We start from the raw sequence: 24,422 nt of genomic DNA on the forward strand, positions 1-24,422 counted from the left end.
ACACTCGCGTGCTCCTCGTCCAGGTCTGAGTCGGCGTGCAGCGCTGCGTACGGATTCTCGTGAAGGATGACCGCGTTCTGAGTGCACAGCTCGCCTTTTGCGGCGCTTTCCCCCCAAGACGTCCCTTTTTTAGACCACAGGCACACGCTTTCTATTTACATCTCATCAAGCAACATCGGTGTTATCAGCTCATTGCACCGTTCCTGGGAATCGAACCCATGCCCTTGGACCGTTGCTAGCTTTACAGTTAAGGTCCCTTTAGTTAATGCACTGACTAACGTTAAACAAACACAGTGTTTATAATCTTTTGATAACACGTTGATTGTTAGTGTCATGTCATCTCAGGTCCAACAGTACTACTATTGATTTATTCAATGCTTTAGTGAATGTGGAAATGAGCACTAAGATTAATAAATGCTTTATAATTATTTTATTCCCTACTCAAAATTATTAAATCGCAAATTACATTAAATTAATTTAATAAAGATATTTTTTTTTCTTTTTTTTGTACTAAATATAAACATGAAAATTATTAATTTAATAAAGTAATTTCGTTAAATGACAATAAAAGGCATTCTTTTACTATTGTTATAACTATTCTAACTTATTTTTTAAATTTATATATTATGATTTAAAATGCATTTGAACACCGTCTGTTTAATGTTGTGTTATTTTAGTATAATCCACTATTAATATTAATATTTATTTTAATTTTAGCAACTTTTTTATTACATAGATTTTATTAATTTTATTTTAGCTTTAGTTTTATTTATTTTACTAAAACAATTACCAACATAAAAACACGAGCAAACTATGCCTTGAAACAACTATATATTTCAATTACCTATAATTTTGCATTCATATTTTCAATTCGTTTTATTTTTTACATTTTATTTTTAGTTTGAATGTCCGTAACTTAGTTGCGTTTTTCTATATAATTTTTAATTTAGTTTTATTTATTTTAGTAAAACAAGTTACAACTAAATTAAAAATAAGAAATGTTGCCTTAATAAACTAGATTAATTTTTTAAAAATTTTATTTAATTTTAAATATAAAAAAATTAATATAATTATTGTTTATTATACTTAATGCTCTGATAATTTGTTAAAATACACATTCATTGGTGTTTATTAGTTTAATAAACAAACATTTTTAATAAAAAAATAAAAAATAAAAAAATTAACAAAGCATGTTACCAAAACATAAAAACACAAAAAAACTAAAAAAAAAATTAACAACGCATGTTAATTGTCAAGTGCATGAAAAAGCATATTAGTGTTATTTTAAAGCAATTGTCCATGTTTTCCATTTTTTTTTTTCCTGTTGATAAATATCTGCTCGGCGACTCACCCATCGTATGATCCCGAGGAGCCCAGGACGCACTCTGCCTCCATCCATCTCTCACAGTCCTCCACAACAGGAAGTGTCCCTCCCAGCTGCATCATCATGTGATCGCAGGGCTCGAGGGGGCGGAGCTGCAGGTTTTTTTTTTTTTTGTAGAACTCATGCTTCCTGCTGCAGGAGGAAGTGGCTCCGACGGGCCGCTGCTCTGACGTCACTACGCTGCACGAGAGAAGAAGAGGTCAGGATTAATCAACGGCAGAACGGCAGACGGACGGTCCTCTCTGCGTCACTCACCGCTGAAGGTGTCGTGTAGATCGGGCGCTTGTAGCGGGGGCTCCGTCTCAGCAGTGAACCACACCGGCCCTTGATAATGGCACAGCAGGGGGCTCTATCGCCGCCACCAAAGCGCCTCCATGTCCGCCTCACTTCCTGTGTCCAGCTGGCAGAGGCCTACAGGAGGAGGCAAGGACGCTATTATAACAGTGAAAATACTACAGTAAAAAAACGCTCTCATAGTATATATGCTGAAAAAACAGGCAATAAATTCAACAGGAAAATGTTTTATAACGGTGAATATTGTAGAATGTACAGTTCTTGAAAGTCATCGTATAATTGTGACATTCCCAGAAACACATCTGGTTGTTCCCTTACTATCGTTCCATATATACACAAAGAAAAATAAACCTTTAATAAAAACAATCAGCCATTTCATACAGTTTTTTACAGTAAAACACTGTACTGTAATACGTTTTGGAAGTGAAAAAGAACAAGTGAAATTCAAAGTGAAAAATCGTTACAATTAAAAAGAAAAAAGTTACTGTCTATTCTTAGTATATTGTTTTAATTTGTGTTTAATATGACTGAGATACTATTATAGATTTATTAATATTTTCATTTTAGAAATGTTGTTTGTTTTTGCCATATTTAGGTAGTTTTTAATAATATTTAGAGTTTTTATTTTTGTGTTTCAATTTAATTTATTTAAAAATGTACAATTTTAAGAATTTTGTTGTAGTTTTATTACATAAAAAAATATATGTCTATTGTTTTATTAATTTAATTTAATTTTATTCATTCACATGGTTATTTTAGAAAAAATGTAAAAAAAAAAAATAATAAAATCAGAAATGTTGATTAAATTAAATACATTTTAAAATATTGAAAAAAAATAAATAAATAAATCTATATAATATATATATGGGCATAATATATTTTTTTTTTTTTTTTTTTTTTTTTTTTTTTTCCTAAGCAAGTAATCTTTTTTGTTTTAGTAAACTATAACAAGCCTAGTCACTATATTATAAAGGTAAAATACAGATTTTAGTAATTTGATTAACACTACTACAGTATTTTGTATTTTTAACAGTGCACTTCTGTGCGTATAAAGAGAGCAGCGGTCTTACTGTTGATGTCTTTGTGCGGCATGTAAAACCCCCCGATGGAGGAGCTGATGTACTGATGGCTGCTGCCGCTCTCAGACGCCATGTACCCGTCCTGACGCTCTGCTAGCGTTCCCTGAGACGACAGGTAGCTCGGGATGTCCGGCGGGAGATTCGTCTCATCTAAACACGAGAGAGACGCAGGGTTAGTAGCGTTAAACGTCACCGGTGCGATGTCGGGTCAGGACTGACCTGTGTTGGTGACGCTGCAGTCCTCGTTGCGTCGGCGCGTGTGATAGATGACCACGACCCACACTAGCGAGGTTCCCACCACGCAGCACACCACAGCGATGATCACGATGCCCACAGTGGTCCAGCCGTCCTCCTCCGGCCCCAGAGCCCCCCGCTGCCCGCCGGCCCCCGAGTCACAGTTTGGGTTGGGCAGGACGGCCAGACGCACGTTCCCACCGGGGGGGGTCGCTTCCGTGCCCAGCGGGTTGGACATCTCGCAGGTGTAGGTTCCTGCGTCTCCGTCCGCGGCGTCCACGATGATCAGTACAGCTGGTTTCCCGGCGGCGAAGAAGTGTCGCTCGGTACCTACAGAACACTCTCCTCTTTTCCACATTAGACTAGGCGGAGGACTGCCGCCCGCGATACACTGCAGCACCGCCGTCTCGCCCTTCACCACCACACGGTCCAGCAGCGGACGCAGGAACGACGGCGTCTCTGCACGAGCAACGGGACGTTAGTCCATGACATCTCAGGAAAAATAAACTCTGGTGCAGTTAAAAAAAGAAAGATTTCATCCAGAACCCAAATTCTCATAATATCCATTTGTTTGAGGATGAGGTTGATGCATGAATAAATCATAACTGAACATTATTGGTATCGCATCTAATAATCTCCATTCATTTGTGTGCTTGTCACATGTGTAAAAGTCACAGCTTTCAAATTTTTTTCACAAACATTCAAACACATAAATAAATGGTTTTGATGCTCTTATGTGGTATTGTGACAGATCATCTATATAATAATAATAAAAAAATAATATATATATACACACAAAAATGTCAAAAGATTTTATGCATGCATTAGAAGACATAGCAGATGTTTTTGGAGGGAAATACAAAAATATATAAAACAAACTTTAAACATAAAAAACAGCCAGTTCTTGTACGTTATTGTGTTTGATTAAATTAATAAAAAAAAAATAATAAAACAACATCATCATAATATTACACATTTGCTGTTAGTCATGTCTTTATTGTTTAACGTATGTTTTATTATACTTACATAGACATATACATAATATAAATTATTATATAAAGTAAGTAATTAAAATGTTGACAGAAAAACTGGCATAAAGTTTTCCTAATTATATATGTATTAAAATAAATAAAAACAATAAAATAAAAAAAATTAATAAAAAACTTCATAAAAGCCACCTTCAATCCATTTAAATGTTTTCTATGCATTAAATTTGATTAATTATTTGTTTTCTAATTATTTAGTATACAGTCTTTCTTTCTTTTTTTATATACTTTAGTTTTTCCAGCTACATTAAATCTTTATTTTTGGTTTTGTAATATAATTATTTTGGTGCATCATTAGTAATTTCACTCTTTTAGAGTCACCTTTTATGACAAACACATGCATCCTCTTACCCAGCATCAGCAAACACAGCGCCAGCAGAGACCTCCCCAGCGCAGCTCTAAACACCGAAGCCCTCCGTCTTCACGTCCACCATCAACAACACCACGACCAACAACACGACGTCCATCCGGCATCACGCGCACCCGCCGCTCGCGGGCCGCAGGGAAATCCGTGCCTCCGTCCTTCTGCCAGGCGATCTGAGGAGACGGGTGTCCGCTGGCGGCGCACTCCAGGCGCGCGGTGGCTCCGGCGCGGATCGTCAGGTCCATCGGGGCTTTGGTGAAGAACGGCAGCACTGCGCGGGAAAAATGGATGAGGGATTGTTTTCACAAACTCAAGCAATTTTAACACATTTGGCACAGTTCAAAAAATAAAAGCATAGTTTTTTGTTAGGAAACAAATCTTTGCAAATGCTTTAAGAGCCTCAAAATATATATTATAAATTTTTTCTGACTTTTTTTTTTTTTTAGAATAATGTTTTAAGCAATGTAACCATTCGGGTCATTTTGACCCGGCAATGTATGGAGAACCATTAGTGTCAAAAATAATTTTGTAAAATTATCAACAAGTTTATATTGGGGTCAAAAAATTTTGTAAATATATGTAGCCTTTTCCCCATATCACACACAAGTTTGTTGATGAACATGAATGTGTCACACATAACCACTGCAGCATGAAAAATGTATCACTTTTTTAATCTGTAAGAAAAAATTAATTCAAACAAAATTAAATCATTTATTATAAAAAATTAACATAGAAAAAATTATATCAATTCGTTAGAAATAACTATGTCGGTTTCATAAATTTGGACTTTTTTTGAGCAATTATGAGTTATATATATACACACACACACATATATTTAAAATATATATATTGCCGATATATATTTTTTTTGGTGTAGTTCATGCAAAATGTAAAAAAAAAAAAAAAAATCTTTAAAGGGTTTAATGCTGGACTAATTATATATTTAAATACTATAATATATTAATATAATATATATAAACTTTTTTTTAAAAAATACATAATTTTTTTTGGTGTAGTTCATGCGAAATTTTAAATTTCAAATATTTTTTTTCTTCAACTTTTTAATCAATAAAAGTGGGGTACATGCAGTATCATTCAAAACTTTGCATTTTTTCCACATTCACTCGTTAATGAGAAGTTGCTGATCAGATACAATATGGTTTTAGTTGAAAAATATAAAATTTTGACTTTTTAAAAAATTAATTCTTTGGGTCCACATATACACGAAATGTGAAAATAGTAGAGATCATGAATAGATTATGAGGGTTATGAAACAGATTCAGCATAATGTTATTAATAAACAGAGTCTGTTTAGATGTAACTGTGTGATTGTGTCGGGCCGAACACTTACTGTGGACGGTGAGTTTGGCTTTGGTGGAGTACGAGGAGCCGAAGTGGTTGGAGATGACGCACTGGTATCTGCCCTCACTACTGAACTCCACGTGGCGCAGCTGCAGTGTGGTCGTGTACTCGGTGACCTCGCTGACCTGAGAGCGCAGGTGAGCCTGGTTATGGATCTCGGCGTCGTTCAGGATCTCGTTGTCTTTCTTCCAGGCGAAGGTCATCGGGGAGTCGCTGGAGCTGGCCGCGGAGCAGACGAACGTCACGTTGGTGCCTTTGATGGCTGATTGTGTCTCGGGCTGCACGGTGATCTGGGGTTTGGGGAAATCATCTGCGAAGCACAAAAATATCAAATATGAACAGTTTTTATGATGTTTTGTCTTTAGGCTCAAGTTCCATTTAGCTTAATTTTTTTAATGCCATTTTTTGCATATACTATTATTCAACATGTTTCTGAAAGAAATCTCTTCTGCTCACCAAGGCTGCATTATTTAAATTAAAAATACAGTAAAACCAGTAATATTGTGAAATATTATTACAATTTAAAATAACTTGCCTATGTGAATATATTATAAAATGTAATTTATTCCTGTGATGCAAAGCTGAATTTTCAGCAGCCATTACTCCAGTCTTATTTTAATATTTTAATTTTAATTTCATCAAAAATAATACAGTAAAAACAGTAATATTAACTGAAATATTATTCCAGTCTAAAAAATTGTCTTCTATGTGAATATCTGTTAAAATGTAATTTATTTCTCTGATCAAAGCTGTATTTTCAGCATCATTACTGCAGTCTTCAGTGTCACATGATCTTCAGAAATCATTCTAATATGATGATTTATTATCAATGTTGAAAACAGTTGTGCTGCCAAATATATTTGTGGAAACCGTGATACATTTTATTTGAATAAGTTGAATAGAAAGTTCAAAAGAACAGTTCTTATTGCAAATAAATGCTATCTACAACATTACAAATGTCTTTACTGTCACTTTTCATCGATTTAATTTGTCCTTGATGAATAAAAGTTTAAATTTCTTTAAAAGAAAAAGACACAAACACAGTTTTATTCATCAAATTCACAACAGTTTTGATTGTAAATATGAAAGGAACAGCTTCTGTGGAGATTCAAGAAATGGAATCATGAATAAGATCCCAAATGAACGGCTGAAACTCGCCCACTCACCGCACACAAACTCTTCTTGGGCGACGGCGAAGACGCTTTTGCCCTTCAGCAGATGTGGATGGGCGCAGCTGGCGTTCACCAGAGGAAGGAAGGCATGTTCGGCCACCCACGGAGAAAACCACTTGAGCTGGCAGTCGCACAGCAGGCTGGACGTGTTCAGGTGCCTGACGGGGCGAGAGAGCCGTGAATAATCCCCGCAGGTTCACGAGCGGCTTTAGTACAGAAGCACAGATTCATACTCACAGCTCTGCCAGCTTCTTCATCTGAGAGAACGCGTTGGCTTGAACCGACATGATGGCGTTGTTGCTCAAGTCCCTGCGATGTGAGGACAGAACAGACGTTTAACAATCATGCATCACCACCAAATGTTTCAGATCTGAAAGAGAGACTCTCACAGCTGCTCCAGCAGGTCCAGGCCTGTGAAGGACTTCCGGGTGACCGATCGGATACGATTGCCTTGGAGAAATTGAGGAACAGAAAAACGAATATAAACCTATTTAGAGCATTTACTAGGGCTGTCAAGCGATTCAAAATTCCAAATTAACTAAATTAATCGCACATCGATTTTGGCTTTAGAAAGAAATATTTTGATTCTTTTTTAATTAAATTATACTCTAAATATGAAACCAAAAGCGCCAGAAGATGACGGCGAGTCTTAATGAGTGAGTCATTGAATCATTCATTCAACCGATTCATTCAAACAGCCAATGAAGCAAGTGAATGAGTCGCTGAATCATTCACTCAACTGATTCACTCAAATGACTGATTCATTCGGAAGCGAAGCAAGTGACACTGAATCACTGACTCACTTGATTGAATCACCAGTTCCACTCTCGCTTTAACTGAGCGATTTTCATTTGCAAAATTGAGCAAAACAGACAACGTTACATCTAAAACGTAACAAAATTAATTTCTTGTTCATTGAACTGTTGTACCAAATCAATAACACATTAGTAATGCTGCAGATACTGAGTAAAACAGCACTCTTGCTGGAGTGATATTGCTAAACTATATCATATAACATTAATAAAAGAGAGTCATTTTTGTGCTCATATCTTGATTTTTAGGCTCCTATAACTGCGTTCACGCAGTCAGTTGTCGTCCTGTTCATCAGTGTAAGATAACACATGTCTGTAGCTCTGAATATCACAAACAATGCATAAGCAAATAAGATCACTCACAGTTTCCTCAGATTGTCGAGAGCAGAGAAAGGGCCGTTCATGTCCTCGATGGTCCATGAGATCTCGTTATACTTCAGATCTCTGGAGAGGGCGAGAAATCGGAGAAAACACAGTTAAAATCCAAGCCTCCAATCACTGCATTATAAGTTTGGATCATTTACATCTCATCTCATTACTGGAGATATAGAGCCACGACTGATATTTAGATCAGTTTATATTCAGTATCTGCTCTACTGTTATAAAGATCTCATTGGTTTACATCACAAGCATCAGAATATCATCATATAAATATCAGCATGTTTAATGATATGAAGGGATTCACAGGACTTCTATTGCTCTTCTGAAGAGTCTGATGTCCAGCCGAGAACATTTAATCGAAACTAAACAGCGATAAACAGCTCGTTGACGTCATAACAAACTCACAGCGCCTGCAGGTTGGCGAGGCCGCGAAACGCTCCGTCAGCGATGAAACTGATGCGGTTGTTTCCGATGTGGAGCTGCTCGAGGACGCTAAGTCCAACGAAACTGCCTTCCTCCAAGCGGCTCAACTGGTTCCAGCTCAGATCGCTGACAGACAGAGAACGAAAATATTAAGTGAAGGATTCAACAAAACAGCAGCCAGAAGTGCTTTAAACGTCAGTGAAGGACTAATCACGGTTCTTTACTTGAGAATCACTTACACGCTCAGAAAAGGTACAAAAGCTGTCACTGGGGCAGTGCCTTTTCAAAAGGAACACTTTTGTACCTTTTAGGGACCAATATGGACTGTTTAGGTACAAAGGTGTGCCTTTTGAAACCTTTTGTACCTTTTCTTCTGAGAATGCACTTACAAATGTTTGCTAAATGAATACATATGAATTAATAACAATAATAGAAAAATATATAAAATATAAAAAATAAAAAAATAAAAAATATAAAATAAAATAAAATAATTTCCCTCCTTTAAACACAATCATTTAATGCCCCAAAACACATCATTTAACCATTATATCAATCCTGAACTGATGGCATTTGTTATTAAAAACTGTCATGATATTGAAGAAGGTTTTCTTAAAAACCGACATGTTAAGATATTAGTTTAAATAGTTACATAAGAGCTTAAACTCGTCCAAAAGAGCTTAAACCACTGAGAGAGAAAAAAAAAAAGAGGATTTATTTTAAAACCATTTTCACTCAAAAACTGTTCACAAATAATTTCAGAGAAGTGGCAAGTTACACATTTAATTAAACATAAATTTTGTAAATAGTATTTTCATGGCAAAAAATGATTTTCTTAGTATTTCTGAAGTTTTCTAGTAAAAATATCAAAATATTCTAGAATCAAGTTAAATGTACTTAAGTAAATTGACTTAAAATATTAAGTCTTGTTTTCAAAAAAATTATAAATTTTGTTTAAAACAAGAATAAAAGTATCTGCTAATGAGGCACGTTTTCCCTTTGAATAAAGATTGTTTCTTACCCCGTCGGCAGATATTGAAAATGTATCTTGATTTAAGAAAACAAGACAAAAATACTAAGAAAATCATGTGTAAAATGTACTCCAATGATCTTTGCTTTATTACAATTTCAAAAATGTTTTTTTTTTTTACAGTGTAGTCTAAAAATACTTAAAAATATTTTTAAACTCGTCTTAAAAATGTCATAATGTCATAATGTAAACAGGGCTCGACCTTTCAAAAATCTACTAGCTTCAGTCTTTAGATTACTTATCCAATGAAGAAAGACAGACGCAAGAAAACAACAGCAAAAGAACAACACGTTTCCTGTTTCCTGGCCTGCGCTGAGGCATGATGGGACAGAGAGGTGAGGAAGAGAGTATCTGTAGACTCACAGCTCAGCGAGTTTCTGGCAGAACTCCCAGGCGTCGGGTTTGATGCGGCTGAAGGCGTTGTGTGACAGATGCAGCTGCTGCAGCGTCAGGAGGCCGTAGAGCCAGCCTTTGCTCACCTCCGTCAGGTTATTGTACTCCAGCTGCCTGCTCACACACACACACACACACACACACACACACACGCGTCACGCACGAGTTCTGGATTAAACGTGAGCTCGTCACACGTGTCCGCTCCACTCACAGGACTTCCATGTTGTTCAGACCCCAGAAAGCGCCGTCCATGAGCCGCGTGATGCCGTTCCTCTGGATCTTCAGCGAGCGCAGGCCGTGAAGCCCGTGGAACGTCAGACCCTCGATGCGCCGCACGCGGTTCCTGCTCAGCTCTCTGTCAAACACAAGCACGGCGGTCAGGAACAGGCACGCCGTGGCTAAGACGGATGTGAGCGTGTCACTTACAGGTGCTGCAGGCGCGGCAGAGGGAAGATCTTGGGCGGGATGGAGCTCAGCCGGTTCTTGTTGAGCTTTAACACCAGCAGCGAGCCGGACAGATTACTGAAGCAGCCGTGCTCCAGCGTGGAAATACGGTTATTATTCATCAACCTGCAGGAACACACGATTCAAACACAGATGCATGACAAGCTGAAACGTCCTGCTTGACTGATTCAAAATCACTGATAGATCTGGCAACAGACAATAAACTACTTCTACCGAGTCACATAAGAGTAGAGACGCACCGATTGCAATTTTCCGGGCTGATTCTGATTTTCTAAAAACTATAACTGACAGCATATACAAACAAAAATATACTTTTTTTTTTTCAATGCAAAAAAAATAAATTTACATAAAATAAATTATTAAACATTACAATTCCCCAAATCTGGACAAAGTTCTCTCACTTAAACAACTCTCAAAATAAAGGGCTCTGTGACTGGAAAGAGGTAGAAATGAGCTGCTGAATGTAACAAAACAGATGTTATTTCCCTCTGTGTTTATAAATGGTCTTTTATTTCCACTAACCGTATTAAATGTGTCATCTTACACATCCAATTCTTTAAATTAATTCATTTAGAATAAAAAGAAACTGTAGAATTGCTACCATTTAAATAAAATCAGTATCAACAAACGCCATCTTTCCACGGCAGGAAACACAGAAGCTGCATCTGAAGTGGCTTTAGATGTATTTATACAGACTGTTTGATGAAGCTGAGGTGCCATGCATTCACAAAATTGCAAATGCATAAATAATTTTATAAGATTAATGTTTTAAATTTTTTAACATACAATTAAGAAATGATGGGGAAAATGATATGATACTTATAAATATGAAACCAAACTAGCCAAACAGAGTTTAAATAAAAAAATAATAATAATTGTTTAAAAATAAACTTAGCTTAACTGAGCTTAAACTATTCTAAAGCAGCTTAAACTAATCTAAAAGAGCTTTAACTATTCTTTTAAAAGCTTAAACTAGTCTAAAATGAGCTTAAACTAGTCTAAAAGAGCATTATCGACTCTAAAAAAAAAAGTTTTAAGTAATCGAAAAACTTAAACCAGTCTGAAAGACCATAAATTAATCTTTAAAAAAAGTTTAATCTAATTGTGAAGCTTAAACTTGTCTAAAAAGCGCTTAAACTAGTTTAAGCTCTTTAAAAAGCTTAAACTAGCCTTACATATAAAAAAAAAAAAAAAAAAAAACTATACAAAAATAGAACAAAAAGAACTCAAAAAAAACTAAAAAAAATAAAATAAAAAAACAGTAAAAAAACAGTTTATAAACAAAATAATCTGAAATGAATTTAAAATAGTCTGTATAAAGGAGCATAAATACTCTAAAAGAGCTTAAACTAGTCTATAGGAGCTTAAACTAGTCTAAAAGAGCTTAAACTAGTCTAAAAGAGCTTAAACTAGTCTAACAGAGCATATACTAGTCTAAAGGAGCTTAAACTAGTCTAAAGGAGCTTAAACTATTCTAAAGGAGCTTAAACTAGTCTAAAGGAGCTTAAACTATTCTAAAGGAGCTTAAACTAGCCTAAAGGAGCTTAAACTAGCCTAAAGGAGCTTAAACTATTCTAAAGGAGCTTAAACTATTCTAAAGGAGCTTAAACTAGTCTAAATGAGCTTAAACTATTCTAAAGGAGCTTAAACTAGCCTAAAGGAGCTTAAAATCGCTTAAAAAAGCTTAACATAGTCTGAAAGGTGACTGTTAGCACTGAGGAGCGCGGTGAGCTGACGTGAATCTCCTGGCGGTTTCTGGAAAGCAGGTCAGTTGAGAACAGAAGAAGGACTCACAGGTTTTTCAGAGGAAGAGGAGGAAAAGCCCCGGCGCGAACCTCCATAATATTGTTGTTGCTAAGGTCCAGCGTCTCCAGAGCGACCAGCGAACTGAGCCGCTCCGCCGAGATCCTCGAGATCCTGTTGTTTGCTCTGAAAACACAAGCAGAGGCATTCAGAAACAGATTTCGGCGCACAGGTGAAGAGCGTCACTGCGCTTCTCTGGCTCTCTGATGTCAGCACACCTCACAACAGCTTAAAACAGCCGCTGGGTTCAGAAGTGTGTTATTTGGTTTATAAGGTAATTGCTAACAAGGTATTTAAACAAAAAAAAAAAAAAACCCTGGCAATTATGAAGCCCATTCCCTCAGTGAAAGCGCCGCTGACGAGCCCAGCAATTTCCCGACCTGCACGCCTCCTAAATTGCAGTGCAGGAGCTGCTTGTGTTAGAAATACAGAGGCACAGAGCCGCCTTTGTGTGTCAGACGCGCTGAAAACATTCCCTGGAATCGCAGGTCTAAACCTTCAGACAGTCACACACACTCGGTTTGAGTTCATACGTCTGAAATTGAGTGTAACTCAACATAAACACGGGGCAGACGTCATAAGAGTGGACAAATGACACCACGGCACATACATGTGATCACCCAAGACACTTAAATAAAACATCTTTGCAGATAAACATGCTGAAAATCATCATAAATAACTCTTTCAAGATACAGTGTATATGAATACATATTTATATATACTGACAATGAGCTTAAACTAGTATAACGGAGCATAATCCAGTCATAAAGTTTAAACTAATTGGCTTAAATTAGTCTACAGGAGCATAAACTAGTCTTAAAAAAAGCTCACACTAGTCTAAAAGAGCTTAAACTAGTATTTAAAAGGCTAAACTAGTCTAAAAGGGCTTAGATAAAACAGAGCTTAAACTCCCTGAAAATGCTTCAGTAGTCAAGAGACAAGAACTTAAACTTTACTCGTGCAGATAAACAGATACATTTGTACTTTTTAAATTGTACCTAACGATAATTTGTAAATACAGACATATTTTCACATCAAATCTCCAAATCAGTGTAGCAACAACATGAAGACTGCATATTTTTAAGATCTGTTTAATGGCATTTTTTAATTGTTTAATTTGTGTACCATAAAACACACATTATTTTCAATGTTTCAGTTTCTCATCTTCAGCTCAAGGCAGAAATCTGAACCTCTAATATTCCTCGCTCTCGTTTAAGAAAAGCCCACGGTGAAAAACAAACACCTTTCAAAAAAAAAAATCAAAGCATTAAACTGTTGTGTTGAGCCTTGCACAGAGGCATGATGGGAAGTCTGTGCTTTTGTGAAGTGAAGGAGGAATGAGTCAAAGGTGTTGAGAGAGCGAGAGATAAGACGCGGGACGTGCCGGAGCAGATCCTCTGGAGAGACAGACGTGTGAATCCAGCATCCGACGCAAAACAAGGAAGTCGAGAGGAATGTCGAGCAGCTCATTTAGGCACAGTCTCTGACCATAAAAACCTTTTTATTTTTAATAAGAAAATGTAAGTCCGTCCCTCAGATTTAAAAAACAACACCAAAGACGTGAGGAATGTCAGTCTCTGTTCTAGTTCCTGTTTATTACCTCAGTAATTCCTCATGAACAGCCATAAATTAGCCAGACACACTCTCTGTGTGTCTTCAACATCTGCTGAGAGTGTGTGTGTGTGTGTGTGTGTGTGTGTGTGTGTGTGTGTGTGTCTCTCCCTCCTCCTCTGTTCAGACAAACAAGCAGCTCATTGTGTCTTTCTGCCGCACACTTCAAATTTGTTCGACCAATTTTCTGCAAATAAGGTTGTTATACGCCGTTAGTTTAATCAGAGTCTGAGCGGGACGGGGCTAAACGACAAACACGCGTGAGCGTTATATATGACAGATTATATGAAAAACGCTCACGGTGAGATTGTTTCCACATAAAGTGGATTGAGAAAGCAGCGCTGTGAATGTTTGGCACATCAGCGCATTATGAGAGTTATTAGACGCTCGCTGAGTTTCACAACGCAGACACTTTCCACACTGCGAGTGTGTGTGTGTGTGTGTGTGTGTGTGTGTTTCTGGCAGATGAGACTAAAGGGAAAGAAGTGAAGTTGGCTCTGAGATGAGCAGAGAAGAGCTCACACACAGCCTGAAACACATTAATTTCAACTCAGTTTCAACATATTTTCCTCGTGCTGTAAAGCTCCTGCTGCAGATCATTAATGAGCAAATCCTTTCACATCAGCACTGCGCTTAATACAGCTGCAAATTCAACGGAAAATGTTCGGATTCTCAGTAACCGCGTGGTCGTGACTATTTTCAGGTAATCCAATCGATTAAGTGTTTTACAATTATTACATTTATGCATTTCCACAATATGGAAAACACAGACAGAATCAATGAATCCTGTCATAAAAACAGAATTTACAGCATAACGCGGAATGTTACAGAATTTTGCAATCAATCAAATCGTGATATAAAAGATTTCAAAGGGTCCTATTATCGTTCAATTAAAATGAAAAACACTAAATTTGGAGGAAATAATTTAAAGAACACTTAAAATTTTATTTGTTACACTTTAATTTTCTTTTTAATTGTATACTTAGACAAGCTTTTTGAGTGCTTAAATTAAATTAATTTTAACCATTAAAATGGAATCCAGAAAAATGTAAATGGAAATCCAGAGGAATTTGGATGCTTTGGATGCTTCCTATTTTCTCTTTTTGTTTGGAACAAGATGAATATAAACCAACAAACTCATTACAAATGAATTAGTCTTGCATCTAATTTTGTTGTTCTCAAGTGCAAATAAAACAGTACTGCTCAGGATAAACACACTAATATATCTAGCACAGTATATATGCAGCTGCATACGAGAGCAAGCGAACGAGAGAGAGAGAGAGAGAGAGAGAGAGAGAGAGAGAGAGAGAGAGAGAGAGAGCGAGCTGTACGGGGGTCTGGGGTATCGTATAGCTCCTGCCTCTTATTCAAACAGTCTCTCAGACTGAGCGTCTCTCGTCTTTGACCCTTCAGCCCACCAAAAACAAACGGCATCGCTCCACAGCTGGGAGTAATCCACTCACCATCACCTCCATTAATTCAGCCGTTTCACAGGAATCTGTGGCCTTGAACAATTAAAGAGCCACTGCTCAAGAGCAATTAGCTGGAAAATTTGACCGGCGGATTGAAGGATTGAGCTTTGATAATGCCTGTGTTACACCATTCACTGCCTGTCCTGAAATACTGCATCAATTTTCAATCACCTAGCAACCACCCAGTGCACCCTAGCAACAGCACAGGAACCTAGAAACCAACATGAAGACACTTGAGGCTGCAGAGCAATACCCTGGCAACCACTCCTCTATCTATCTATCCATCCATTCTTCTATCCAACTATCCATATATCGATCCATCTATACAGCTATATTTTTATTCAACTATCCATCTATCTATCTATTCAACTACCCATCCATCTATCTATCTATTCATAACTATCCATCTATCTATCTATTCAACTACCCATCTATCTATTAATCTATCTTTCTCCCACATCTATCTATCTTCTCTCCAACTCTCTATCCATCTATCTATAGCTATGCTATCCATTCACTATCCATCTATCTATTCAACTACCCATCTATCTATTCAACTACCATATCCATCTATCTATCTATTCAACTACCCATCCATCTATCTTCTATATCATCTATCGATCATCCATCTATCTATCTATTTCAACTTCCATCCATCTATCCATCTATCTATTCAACTAACCATCTATCAATCTATCCAACTATCCATCCTACTATCTTTCTATTCAACGATCCATCTATCTATTCAACTATCTATCCATCTATCTATCTATCCAACTACCCATCTATCCAATCAACTATACCCATCTATCTATCCAACTATCGCCCTAGCCATCTATTCAACTATTCCATCCATCTATCTATCAACTATCCTACTATCCATCTATCTATCTATTCAACTCTCTATCTATCTATTCCAACTAACCCGTCCATCTATCTATCTATTCAACTACCCATCTATCTATTCAACTCCCGTATCCATATATCTATTCAACTACCCATCTATCCATCTATCTATTCAACTATCATCTATCTATCCATCCATCTTACCCGTCCATCTATCTATCTATTCACTACCCAGCCCATCCATCTATCTATTCAACTACCCATCTATCTATCTATCTATCTATCCATCTCTACCCATCCATCTATCTATCTATCCAACTACCCATCCATCTATCTATCTATCCCTACCCAAACTACCCATCCATCTATTCAACTACCCATCTATCTATTCAACTACCCGTCCATCTATCTATCTATTCAACTACCCATCCATCTATCTATCAGTTCAAACGACCCATCTATCTATTTCCATCTATCTGTCCCATCCATCATATTGTATTCAACTACGCCATCTATCTATCCATCAACCTGCCTCCATCTATTCTATCTATTCAACTAACCCGTTCCATCTATCTATCTCTCTATTCAACTACCCATCCATCTATCTATCTATTCAACTACCCATCTATCTATTCAACTACCCATCCATCTATCTATCTATTCAACTACCCATCTATCAATTCAACTACCCATCTATCTATTCAACTACCCATCCATCTATCTATCTATCCAACTACCCATCCATCTATCTATCTAATCTTATCTATCAACACACCACACTCATCTATCTATTCAACTACCCATCTATCCTATCTATCTATCCAACTCCCATCCACCACACACTATCAACATCCACACTACCCATCATCTATCTATCTCATCCAACTACCCATCCATCTCTCTATCTATCAACTACCCATCCATCTATCTATCTATTCAAACACGATCCATGTATCCACCAATCAACTCGCAGGACCACTCTCCACCTAGCCATCTATTTCAACTATCCTGTCCCATAGTATTCAATTTTCAAGAAGAATGGAATCTGCTGGACCACTGTAATATCCACTAAACTAACGCAGGAACGTGAAGATTTTTCAAATCAATTAAAACCAGCATGAACCCTTTTGACTATCCAGCTATCGAACCAATGATGCATGCTTCATGTTTATGTAACGCCTTCTAACAAACTATCCATCTACACGAGTGATCAGTGATTTGCAGAAGAAGCTGAAATCTTTATCCACCTTCAACTACGTTCCAGTCGCCGTTCACGACTCAAATCCCAACCTTAATATTTCAAATGACAGACAAACATTTTTTGACAAGGCCAGCCATGACAACAGGCCCACCTCATTCTGAACACGGTTGATTCAACAAACTAAGGCCGCTCTGTTTCAAACATCACGTCTCACGGTTGTGAGAGCTACGGTAACGAGATATTCATCTGGTCTCACACATACTGCTAAGGTTTTCTCACACGGAGGGATGCTCAAACTCAGGATGACACTCAACACAAGGCAAACGCCAAACACACAACAACACCACCCAAACGCACACCAAACTCTGAGCTGCTGAGTCCACACACACACACACTCTCTCTATGACACCACACACACACACACACACACCACCCTCTCCCACACACACACACACACACACACACAACTCTCTCTCACACACACACACACACACACAACACTCTCTCTCTCTCACTCTTTTTTCCTCCACACACCCACTCTCTCTCCACACACACACACAGAGCTCTCATTCACAACGCGCTCAGATTATCCACTCCATCCACCTCTCCACCGCAGATATTTAAATATCATTACACTTTAATTTTAACATTCACAATAACAAGAAAACTGAATGAGGACTGTAAATAATCACTAATATGACTATAACGAATGAGACGATGAAGAATATTTCACATGAAGATTAAAACCAGATTTAACTACACCATCATTCAAACCATTTTGCCACTCACGCAGATCCAACCACCTGATGCTTTTCAGACGCAAACTCACGCCTTCTGAACAAACTGAACTCTACAGAAGTGAATCAAGTGATGATTTCAGAAGAAAGCTGAAATCTTCATCCACCTGCATGTATACGTTTTTTTTATTTGATTTGACCTCAAATCCAACTTCATTAATCTTTCAAAAGTGCCACTAGTGGAAGCAAACAGAAGGCAGAAATACAGCCATTGGTCAGTCACACAGAAAGCCCCGCCCCCAAATGCACCCCATTGGTTGAGTTCAAAGTTGTCAAGTCGGGCACAAACAACAAGAAATACAAAAGCATCAAAATCACAACCATTATCACTATTTAAACCAAGATAAACAAAAATAACAATAATCACACTAACACAAACACACAGAATCAGACTTCCATCATTTTTCCACCCAAATCGCCCAAATCCGACTCGACTCGTTGTTACTCAGTTTTCTGTGAACGTAAAACCAAACAGTCAAACATTTGAGGGGAAAATAAAACAAAACCCCAAAAAAGGAGCGTCACACTCACACACCAACACATCACCAGCCTGAGCTGCTGCAGGCCGAGCAAGAAACGTGCGTCACAACCAAAACCAGAAAAACAACAACCATCAAGCATCAAAATACAAAATATAACACAACACAAAACCTGAATAACAAAAAAAAAGGAATCCTGGTGATTCACGAATGAAGCGCACAGATGTTTTAATCTCACTGGACTCGTCACATACAAAAAGAAGACCTTTACATAGAAAAAAAACACATCTATAGCACCACATCTTGAATCAACGGGTTTAGATAATAATAGATGCTTCATCAAATCATGTTTGGGTTATTACAACTTGTTACTCCACAATCACATTTTCCAGATAGCCCCAACCCTTGTCCCAAACAAAATAAAAAATACTTTACAAAAATAAATCATTCACTTAACTAAAATAATTCTCTATAATCAAAATAGTAAATCCTCACAAAATACAAGTCTAAAAATAAAATTAAAATGATTCCCAAAAAAAAAAGCAGAAAGAGTCCAATAACTACATAAATTCCAATAAAAATCAAAATAACTACTTTCAGAAAAAAAACAAAAACGTTAAAAAAAAAAAAAAAACGTAAAGAAACGATACTATAATATCGAATAATTATAGATATATATATATATATACAATATATATACTATATATTCAAAATTTTTTGATTATTATTTCCAAAAGATGGGACATACATAAATAAATTAATTCCAACAAAAACTTCTGAAAAAAAACACACAAAAATGTCCAAAATAAAAATAAATAATTTCCAGCCCAAAAAATGTCCAAGATAAAATAGATAACTATACGTTTTTTTTTTTATTTGTAACAAAAACATCCAAAAAAAAAACAAGTATTTATTCTTTAATTTTTGATCAGTTTTCCAAAAAAAAACACACACTGTACACCTTTTTAAAGCTCTCACAAAAAATCATATTTTTATAACATAGTACTTCCACTTATATTAATACTGACTGATCAGTTTTCCAGTGGTTTCACACGGAAAAAGGTGTAGCGTGGGTTCATAGTTTAAACTGAAACGAAGGGTGTAAAACCAGCTGCTGCAGTCCCCAAACCCTCCACTGCCGCTGAAAAAACCCTCGGCTCTTCCGATGTAATTCATGAAAGCGCTTCTATTACTTCATTCCTGGCATCGAAGCCCGTGCCGTAACCAGAAAAGCCGGCCTCGATTTTTTTCCTCTTACCCTCCTTCTCGTCTCTCTCTCTCTCTACACATCGCTTTCTAGATCCTGGTGGGTTTAGCTGCAATTCAGCAGAATAATGGTCCGGGGGAATCAAAAGCTCCTGAAGTTTTAATTCGTGCAGATGGTGCTCTGCAGAGCTGGTCATCAATTAAGCAATCCTGAACGCCCTGGAGAGCCCCGAGACTCTCGTTCTCTCGTATCCTCACTCTTTGTGAACGCAATGCAACCGAACGAGAACGAACGCTATTATAACTATCTTTGTGACACAAATGCCAACGAGAACGAACGCTATCTATCTGCTTATTGTCAATTCTTCCACATGTGACAGTACTAATACACTATCCATTTGCGCGTATCTCCTCTATCGCAACCGGTGCATCCAATTACACTATCTAGCTATCCAACTATCTATCAATATAAAATATCAAACGTATCACAATAAGGGAATCTATTCCACCTATAAAATAAATAATATAAATAAACATCAAGGCACATGGCAGATGAGTGCAACTATTGGATCCAACAGTGATCCCCTACCTAGTGCATAAATCAATAGCTTATTCAGTCGGATTAAATTGACAAAGTGACCAAGGGCTCAGAGCAGTTATTTTTATTAACTGACTATGGGAGGTATCGATGTCGATCCATCTAAGTGATCAACCCTGCTGCACAAATGACTGTTGCAGGACATTCGTACAGTTATTGGAGGGGGGGGAAGGACCTGGGATGTCTACTGGGGGGGGTGGGTGGTTTCATAGTTCAGTGGTGATGAGGCAGAAAGAGGGACGGGTATCTATGTAACTACACATCCATCTTTCCAACTATTTTTCCAACTACCCATCTATCTATTCATCTTACCTAACCAAAAAAACCTAAAAAATAATCCATCAAACAACATTTAAAAAAATAATCATTTTATTTTTCTTTAATGATCTAAAGAATCTTTTGCCAGCAATAAGAGAATGCAGATCTTATGGATGTTTAAACTATGCGTTGTAGAATAATTTCGTCAGTGCAGGCGCCATGCAGTGGTCAGAATCCTCTGTGGTACCGTCAAAAGGGTACATGATCCTCTTGTTGTTCCTGGCCGAAAACCATACAGGTTTGGAACAAGAACGCTGCTGACTGATGGCAAATTGATAATAACACACCATCATAAATCCAATCCACGCCACAAATAAAGAACCTTTCTTTATCAATATTTCATCTTTAAAATAAAAACCAACAAAAACAAAAACCTCACTCAACATAACATCTTTAAAAAAACAAACAAAACAAATCCAATACACACCAAAGAGAACATTGTTTGTTGCACCAGGAGTGAACAAAACTTCACCTGGCTGAGTTTTCTGTTCAGGCCGTGTTGATGTTTTGAGCTTCATCAAGCCGAATTTATCTTATCGTCTCTAGAAACCTCAAGACCTCCAACCGTACCCCAAAACCGCAGTTCATGCACCGTGTTGATGTTGGCCAGTGTTGGGGTGTGAGTTAATGGATGGTCCGCTTAATGTTTCCGGAGGTCTTCGTGAAGTCCAACTGCCAGTTGCACCCCATCTGGAGGCCCAAGCTCAGCTCAAACCTGCGAGGCGGCTGCGGGGCGCCTTTGATTTCCAACAGCAAATCATTTCAGTTTCTGGATCTTAATGAACAAAATACAGCAAACACCAAAACATCCAACTATCAAAACATTCTCCCTCTGAAGATTAACATTCTACTGGCAAGCATTTTAACACAGAATCTCTCAGAGGTGGAGCGTTCACAGCCGTCCACTGCACACAACAACATCACCAGCCTTTGTTTCTGCTGCATATTTGTGCTTTTTTAGCATCAATTTAAGCATAAAACGGCTATTTTATTCCTTTAAACCTAAACACAGTTTAATAACTCCACTGAAGATGTAAACATGAAGCTGAATGGAACAGGATTTCTGTGTAAAATCTGATTTATTTACACAGAAGTAGTTCTGCTGGTGATTCACGAATGAAGCGCACAGATGTTTTAAATCTCACTGAGAGATCTGGTCACATTCAACAGGAAGTGCTTTACAGTGTCTAAAGCCCCCTGCCACGTTCCCTGTCTCGCTGTCACAAACACATTGAGTATATCACACTCTCTCAGTTCTGATAAGATAGATGGCTTTCTCACTCCCTGTTTCCAGTTTGATTAAATAAATTTCCAGATAGATAGACATCATACCATCCACAACAAAAAAACTCCACACAAAAAAAATAAAAAGACAATTTACAAAAAAAAATACTAAAATAATTCTTAATAAAATAATTCTCTAATAAGTCTTAAAATAATGGCGCCTGCTTAAACATATTCCATAATGTATCAAATACTTCCTGAAACTCAACGATCCTTAATTGAATTAAAAAAAAAAACTCCGTTTCCAAAAAAAGTAGCTGAGTCATAACAATAAAAATACAATTGATCTACCAAAAAAAAAAAAAAGCCAATAAATCTCCCTAAATGTCCAAATAATAAAGCGTACAAAAAAATAAACTACTTTCCAAAAAAACAAAACAACGTTAAAAAAAAAAAAACTCTTACGTTAAAAAAAAATGAATAGAAAAGCATAATAATAATAATTATGCTATTAGATATATATATATACATCGTACCGGGTGCTATATTGTTTGTTCAAGGGGCATGTAACGAAACTAGATTATGGCATTATTGCCCTCCAACAGATGGAACACCGGCACTAAATAAGCATATTCCCACAAAAGACTTCAGAAAAAAGACACACAAAAATGTCCCAAAATAAAAATAACCATAATTTCCGCCGCCGCGTGTTTTTGTCCCGCGAGACGCGGCCTGTCTGCTCGTAGCACGTCGCTGGTCGAGCTGATGGCGCAGAGATCCGGAACGCTGTTCGCTGAGAGCATGTTTCCGTGAATACAAACACACACAGTCCCTTACAGTCCTCTGAGTTGAACTAGTAATCGATGTAGTCCAGTTTATTGTCCAAAGAGCGTACGTTTAGCCAGTACGACGGGGGGGATGGATGGCTTGTGTGGGTTGCCGTTACCTAAGCCCGGATACCTCCGCGCTTAACCCCTCTCTGCTTCCTCCACGCCGCTTGTGGCGTCCCCCGCTGTGGGGCGAGATGCAGTAGAGGGGTCGGTGATGATGTAGGCCTCCGGAGCAGTCGCGATCTCGTCAACAGTTCCGCGTGCGCGGAGTTTAACAACTAAAAATGCGGCTCTGGCCACATCCGCAGAACTCACGACTGTATGCGCTCTTAAAGACAGATAGACGCTATGACGACGTACAAAAACACTGGGGGGCGCGTCACAAACAAAAAACACGAAAACCCGTTCTGTCGGGACAGAGGATAAGAATGCGCTGCGTGTATGTGTTCATGAATAAAATAACATATTTAAATTAAGTCCAAATAAAGTCCCAAGATACCATCCATACAAAACATATTTAAATTAAGTCCAAATAAAGTCCTGTGAGACCCTCCTGACAAAACAACAAAACACCGATTCATGAGCTAACAGCTTCCTGCGGAGAAATGGCAAGTTAGCATTCATTTAACATGAAGTAGAAAAACTTCAATAATCTTATTTTTATTTACAACTTCGAAAAGTCTTTTTTTTTGTGTGTGTGTATGTGTGTTTTGACATAAATGACTAACTTATTTATTTAGTCAAGTTATTCAATGTATTTTTGGAATGTTTTTTTCGTTGGAAACTATTTATTTATTTTTGAACATGCTTTTTGTGTTCTCATTATTTGTTGCTCAAAATATGATTTAATTTCTCTTTTTGCAACACGGATCATCAATATATTTCGGATTTTAAATTGCAAATAAATTTCACAAACATTTACAAAGAAATGCCAAGCAACACACTGAAATTCTGAAGAAGAAAAACACTCAAAAATAAATAATTTCCAATTAAAAAACATATACTTTTCTTTCTTTCTTTTTTTTTTTTTTTTTTTTACAAAAAAAGTGTAAACAACCTAATAAAAAAACGTCCAAAAATAAACGTTATTTCCAAAAGAAGGGACATAAATAAATAAATTCCAACAAAAATGCCAAAAATTAATTATTTCCAACCCCCCCAAAAAATGCGTTTGTGTTAATTTTCAACAAAAACATGTCCAAAAATCTTCATTTACAACTTTGAGAAATCACTTTAGAGTGTTTTGACATCAATGACAAACACTGATTTAATTTTTTTAGTCACAAAATCAACTTGTTCTCACATCAAAATGACTTTGATGCGCTTCCTAAAAGACTTTCTATGGTTTTCAACACAGAACATGAGAAAATATTTTTGTTTAGATTCAGGGCCTTTAAACTGAACACACACACACACACACACACACACAAAACAAAGCAGAAAAAGCTAAATCAATCAAACTAACTCAACATCGTGTGTTTGTCTCTTTAAAGACGGAGAAGATTTATATTTAACGGTTTGTTTTGGCGGTTTTTCAGCAACGTTACACATTTATAAACTGCACCTACAGTTATGATTTTCTACGCTGTGCGTTTTATCTC

At 37.1% G+C, this 24,422-nt stretch overlaps 1 protein-coding gene across 1 annotated transcript; it reads right to left on the bottom strand.

The window, feature by feature from the left end:
* Window positions 1-1,347: 1,347 nt before the first annotated feature.
* LOC109112230 (leucine-rich repeats and immunoglobulin-like domains protein 3) lies at window positions 1,348-22,794 on the bottom strand. The gene is given in 18 exon segments (XM_042736074.1): window positions 1,348-1,559; window positions 1,640-1,795; window positions 2,749-2,907; window positions 2,977-3,450; window positions 4,375-4,480; window positions 4,482-4,672; window positions 5,753-6,073; window positions 6,930-7,093; window positions 7,173-7,244; window positions 7,325-7,395; window positions 8,110-8,191; window positions 8,534-8,677; window positions 9,942-10,085; window positions 10,183-10,326; window positions 10,398-10,541; window positions 12,231-12,365; window positions 18,550-18,600; window positions 22,724-22,794. Coding segments are annotated over 18 exon segments (2,841 nt in total).
* Between the last annotated feature and the right edge of the window lie 1,628 nt (window positions 22,795-24,422).

Source organism: Cyprinus carpio, chromosome A4 (genome assembly GCF_018340385.1).
Source record: "Cyprinus carpio isolate SPL01 chromosome A4, ASM1834038v1, whole genome shotgun sequence".
NCBI lineage: Eukaryota > Metazoa > Chordata > Actinopteri > Cypriniformes > Cyprinidae > Cyprinus > Cyprinus carpio.